The 6,000-nt window shown below is 44.3% G+C and overlaps 1 protein-coding gene across 1 annotated transcript in view; it reads left to right on the forward strand.

The window, feature by feature from the left end:
• KSR1 (kinase suppressor of ras 1) overlaps window positions 1-5,267 on the forward strand; it is a 214,573-nt gene extending 209,306 nt beyond the window's left edge. The window contains exon 20 of the mRNA XM_067472008.1: window positions 4,918-5,267. Within this exon, the coding sequence (XP_067328109.1) occupies window positions 4,918-4,996 (79 nt within the window). The 3' untranslated portion in view covers window positions 4,997-5,267. The remainder of the gene's footprint in view (window positions 1-4,917) is intronic.
• The last annotated feature ends 733 nt before the right edge of the window (window positions 5,268-6,000 follow it).

Genomic DNA, 6,000 nt, shown 5'->3' on the forward strand with positions numbered 1-6,000 from the left:
AAAGCATGTGTAGTTCCAACTCTTGTTCCTTCTGAAGTGACGTTCCTTTGGGATGAGTAGTTGGAGGACACAATCTGGTATTGGACTGGGCCAAAACCAAAATGAGATCCACTCATCCCTGTCTTGTTTCTCTGCAGACCCTTTTGTCCCTCTCCCTCCTTAGGCAACAGGCTGCTGGGGAAGGAACACAACACTTCCCCAGAATCCTGGGATGGTGATTTTTGGAGGACTTTGGCAACGAGGAAGGTGGTCTTGCCTTGTCTTTGTCTTCCAGAAAAAAAGCAAGACTAGGATCTTGTAATGTCCTAAAGACTCCACATTTTATTATGGTATTAGAAAGAAAAGGAAGGAAAAGAAAGAAAAAGAAGGAAGAAAGGAACGAAGGAAATAAAAAGAAGGAAAGATATAGGAAGGAAAGAAAGAGAAAGAAGGAAGGAAGGATGAAAAAAAGAAAGGAAGGAAGGAAAGAGAAAGGAGTGAAAGAAAGGAGGAAGGAAAGAGAAAGAAAGGAAATAAAAAGAAGGAAGAAAAAGAAGGAAAGATATAGGAAGGAAGGAAAAAGAAGGAAAGAAAAAAAGGAAAGATAAAGGAAGGAAGGAAAGAAAGAAAAAGAAGAAAGGAAGGAAAGAGAAAGAAGGATTAAAAGAAAGAAGGAAAAAGAAAAAGGAAGGAAGGAAAGAAAGAAAGAAGGATGAAAAAAAGAAAGAGAAAGAAGAAAGGAAGGAAAGAGAAAGAAGGAGTAAAAGAAAGAAGGAAAGAGAAAGAAAGGAAATAAAAAGTAGGAAGAAAAATAAGGAAAGATATAGGAAGGAAGGAAGGAAGGAAGGAAAAAAGGAAAGGAAAAAAGGAAAGATATAGGAAGGAAGGAAGGAAGGAAGGAAGGAAGGAAGGAAGGAAGGAAGGAGAAGAAGGAAAGAGAAAGAAGGAAGGATGAAAAGAAAGAAAGAGAAAGAGGAAAGGAAGAAAAGAGAAAGAAGGAGTGAAAGAAGGAAGGAAAGAAAAAGAAAGAAGGAAGGAAAGAGAAAGAAAGAATGAAAAGGAAATGAAAAAAGAAGGAAGAAAAAAGAAGGAAAGATATAGGGAGGGAGGGCGGAAGGAAGGAAGGAAGGAGAAGGAAGGAAAGAGAGAAAGTGTGAGAGATAAAGACAGAAAAGGAAGACAAAGAAAGACGGAAGGAAGGAAAGAAAGAGAAGGAAGGAAGGATGAAAAGAAAGAAAAAGAAGGAAGGAAGGAAAGAGAAAGAAGGCATGAAAGAAAGAAGGAAGGAAAGAAAGAAAGAAAAAGAAAGAAAGGAAAGGAAATAAAAAGAAGGAAGGAAAAAAGAAGGAAAGATATACGAAGGAAGGAGAAAGAAGGAAGGAAAATGAGAAAGTGAGAGAGACAAAGAAAGAAAGGGAAGAAAAAGAAAAGGAAGGAAGGAAAGAAAGAAGGAAAGAAAGGAAGGAAGGAAAAAGAAAGAAGGAAGGAAAGAGAGATTAAGAAAGAAAGAAAAGGAAGAGAAAGAAGGAAGGAAGGAAAGAAAGAAGGAAAATAAAGGAAGGAAGAGAGGGAGCCACGATTGTAGTGTTTCCCTTGCTCTATGGCTGTTTTTTGAACTCGAACGCCGGACTAACTTTGTGTTCTCTTGTATGTCCTTCCTTCTTTTTGTTTGCTTTCCACCTTCTGTCTTATAGGTTGTAGCTCCTGACGCAATAGCGGGGCCCTACCTTGCATGCTCTCTTGTGTCCTAAACCCACACAGCCTCTTGGACATCCACTCTGCACACACTCGCGCTCTCTCACTCACACACACACACACACCCCTGCCCGTGTTTAGCCCTTGGGCGCACCTGACCGCTTCTATGAATTCCTTTCTCCCGCCTCTTCTCTTGGTGCGGCTGCTAACTTGAAATAACCATTCCTGTCTGCAAGAACTGTGTCGCTACTAACCCTCCTTCTGAGCCCGATTAACTCCTCGACTTCTGAAGTGTGTTCAGCCGGCTGCAGCACTTGTGATCCTGTCTCTTCGCGGGTGGTTTGTCTTTCTGAACTCTTTTACCACTAGCCTCATAAGCAAGGTGTAAGCAAAAAACAAACAAACGAAAAAAAAACCAGCCAGCATTGTGCGTGCTTGTCTTTTCTATGGGATTTTTAAACTATAGGGGTGTATATGTCAGTGGTGTGTCATCTGTGCATTTGAGCTATCCAGCAAAGAGCTTTGAAGGGTGATCTCGCTGCTTGAGTTACAACAACGTTGGGATTGTTACACACGTGGATTAGAAGCTTTAGGGCAGTGTTTCTCCATCTTCCTAATGCCGTGACCTCTTAATGTGGTGACCCCCAATCATAACATTATTTTCAGAACTGTAGTTTTGCTATTGTTATGAATCGCAATGTAAATATCTGATAGGCAGGATGTATTTTCATTCGCTGGACCAAATTTGGCACCCAATATGTCCAAATTTGGGGGAGAGGTTGATTTTGTCATTTGGGAGTTGTAGTTGCTGGGATTTATAGTACACCTACAATCAAAGAGCATTCTGAACTCCAGCAACGATGGAATTGAGCCAAACTTGGCACACAGAACTCCCACGACCAACAGAAAATATTGGGAGGGTTTGGTGGGCATTGACCTTACGTTTGGGAGTTGTAGTTCACCTACATCAGTAGTTCTAACTTGGGGGCCGAATGGCAGGCCGGGAGTGAGGGGTCTCCCCAAGTCCCCTCGCTGCCCTTTCCACCCCTTCCTCTTCTCTTTCGCCAGGAAAGAGGGGAAACATTTGGATCCCAAAAGGGTCAGGATGATATGGTGAACGGGAGAGAAAAAGTATATCCATGAGACCCCGACTTGCCTACTCCTGATATAGAATCCTAGAGTAGGAAGAGACTCCCAAGGGCCATCCAGTCCAACCCCCTGCCATGCAAGAAGGCACAATCAAAGCACTCCCGATAGACAGCCTCTGCGGAAAAGCCTCCAGAGAAGGAGACTCCTTCACACTCCGAGGCAGCCTAGGCCACTCTCCAACAGTTAATAATAATAATAATAATAATAACAACAACAACAACAACACCACTTAATTTGTACCCCACTACCATCTCCCCAAGGGACTTGGTGCGGCTTACATGAGGCCGAGCCCAAACACAACAATACAGGCAATAATCACAACAATACACAATACACAGTTCTTACTATTGGGAAGTTCTTCCTAATCTTTTCAGTCCAATCTCTTTTCCTGCCATGTGAACCCATTGCTCCCTTGTGCCCTGGTCTCTAAAGCAGCAGAAAGTCAGTTCTCCCCCTCCTCTTCCTCCTCAGTGGGACACCCTTTGAAATCTGGAAACATGTTTCTCGTGTTCCCTTCTTATCTCCCAGCTAAACATCCCCCAGGAGGAAAGGAGGAAGGAAAAAGAGAAGGAAGAAAAGGAGAGATGGAGGGAGGGAGGGAGGAAGAAAGGACAAAGAGAGAGGGAAGGAGGGAGGGAAGGAGAAGGGAGGAAGAGAAGGATGGAAGGGTGGAAAGGAATGGAGAGGGGGAAGGAGGAAAGAGAGAAGGAAAGAAGGGAAGACAAAAGGGAAGAAAAAGAGAAGAAGGGGGAAAGAAGGAAGGAAGGATGAAAGGGTGGGAGGGAAGGAGGGAGGGAGGGAGGAAAGAGAGAAGGAAGGAAAGACAAAAGGGAAGGGAGGAAAGGAAGGAAATGAGGTAGGAAAAGAGAAGGAAGGAGGGAGGAAAGAGTGAAGGAAGGGAGGAAGAGAAAGATGGAAGGGAACTGAGGGAGGGAGGAAAGAGAGAAGGAAGACAAGGGGTGGAGAGAAATGGAGAGAGGGAGAAAGGGAAGGGAGGGAGGAAAGAGAGAAGGAAGGAAGAAAAGGAGAAAAATAGAGAAGGGGGGAAGGAAGGAAGGATGAAAGGGTGGAAGGGAACGAAGGAGGGGGGAGGAAAGAGAGAAGGAAGGAAAGACAAAAGGGAAGGGATGGAAGGAAGGAGAAAAAGAGAAGGAAGGAGAGAGGAAAGAGAGAAGGAAGGAAGGAAAAGATGGAAGGGAATGGGAGGGAGGAAAGAGAAGGAAGGAAGGGAAGACAAAAGAAAAGGAATAAAAGAAGGAGAAAAATAAAGAGGGAAGAAGGAGGAAAGGGGGAAGGAAGGAAGGAGGGATGAAAGGATGAAAGGGAAGGGAGGAGGGAAGGAGGAAAGAGAGAAGGAAAGACACAAAAGGAGAAAAAGAGAAAGAAGGAGGCAGGAAGGAAGGAAGACAGAAAAGAAGGAGGAAAATAAAGAGGGAAGAAGGATGAAAGGGTGGAAGGGAACGAAGGAGGAAGGGAGGAAAGAGAGAAGGAAGAAAATACAAAAGGGAAGGAAGGAGGAAAAGAGAAGGAAGGAGAGAGGAAAGAAGGAAGGAAGGAAGGAGAAAGGGAAAGAAGGAAGGGAGGAAGAGAAACATGAAAGGGTGGAAGGGAATGGTGAGAGGGAGGGAGGGGAAGGGAGGAAAGAGAGAGGGGAAGAAAGACAAAAGGGAAGGAAGGAAGGAAAAAGTTAGAGAAGGAGGGAGGAAAGAGGGAAGGTAAGGAAGGAAGGGAAGAAGGAAAGAGAGAAGGAAAGAAGGATAGGATGGTGAGAGAGAGAAGGGCCTGAGAAAAGAGCCCAAGGGACCTCACCCAGCCCCCCAGGCCTTGTTTTGCCCATAGGGCAACTTATCTCCTTGTCTTATGAGACTTCCTGTTTCATAACTGAACAGATTGAGCTGAATGTCACGGGTAAAATAATCTAAACTCCTCCCTGAAGGAGACTAGACGTGCCTGGCTTTTTATTGTGCTGTGAATCCAGAGCGAAAACGCTCGCCAATTGCTTCTCGTACAAGGACTGCCAATGTAACTTGTTTCCATTTCCTGTCGTCCCCCACCATTCCTTTCCTCTTCCTCTTCCCCATCCTTCTTCTTCAGCATTAACAGTAGCAAAGGTGTCATCCGGTTTGAACGGTTTGCCTTGGGAGATTTGGAATCGAGTAATCAAAAGATATAGCTTGGTGTGTTTTCAATAGTCGTTTATTCCTAACCGTTGTCCGTGTCGCTTGCACGCCTGGAAAAAGCTACCGGAGACCTCCGTGGAAGCTTCCCAAAGCACGGAAGGGGCACGCTGAGCCATTCCTGCCCCGCTCGCCAGTGAGATCTCACTTCTGTTGTGGTTCTTCTGCCCTCTTAAAAAGAATTGTTTACATTCTAATGGCTTTTCTTTCCTGTGTGAATTGTATTTTTCCATGGGTAATAATAAATGTGATATAAGTTTTTTTTAATTTTTTTGTAATTTATGTGCAAATGGAAGTGTTGTAAGCAATCTGCTCGTATAATAGTTTGGTTTTCATCTGTGAAGAAGTTCTCGGAGATTTTGGAACATTTGAAGTGACGGTTGCACATCACAGAAGGAAAAAAAAACAAAACACGAGAATCGGTTTGACACTGCCGGGGTTTGTCTCACGTTTCTCCCAAACGGATCCTGGGAATGTTGTGAAGAGGTGGGTAAACCCTTGCCGCCTTTACGGAAAGATGTGTTCTTTGTCTTCTCTGTGGAGTTTGAAAGCGATGTGGAGTGGAGTGGACGGTCCTCGGATAAGAGAGGACAACAATGGAGGGCTGGGCTGAGCTCAGAACCTAGTGCAATGAAACGGACTCCCATGATGACTGGAATTGTTTTGTGGTTTGTGTTTTTGTGACATGGTTTGAAGCATGAAATGTGATGTATGGCATCGATGTTTGTATCATGGTTGAAAATATTTTAGAAAACAAGCTTCTACCTCTCATCATTTTGGGGGGTTGGGGTGGGACGTCTTGGGGGAGGAGGGGGCATCTATAATAGAGAAGTTTTCCAGAATGGTTGTGTTATTGTATTGTCGAAGGCTTTCATGGCTGGAATCACTAGGTTCTTGTGGGTTTTTTCGGGCTATAGAGCCATGTTCTAGAGGCATTTCTCCTGACGTTTCGCCTGCATCTATGGCAAGCATCCTCAGAGGTTGAGGTCTGAGGATGCTC

Source organism: Anolis sagrei, chromosome 11 (genome assembly GCF_037176765.1).
Source record: "Anolis sagrei isolate rAnoSag1 chromosome 11, rAnoSag1.mat, whole genome shotgun sequence".
Taxonomy (NCBI): Eukaryota; Metazoa; Chordata; class Lepidosauria; order Squamata; family Dactyloidae; genus Anolis; species Anolis sagrei.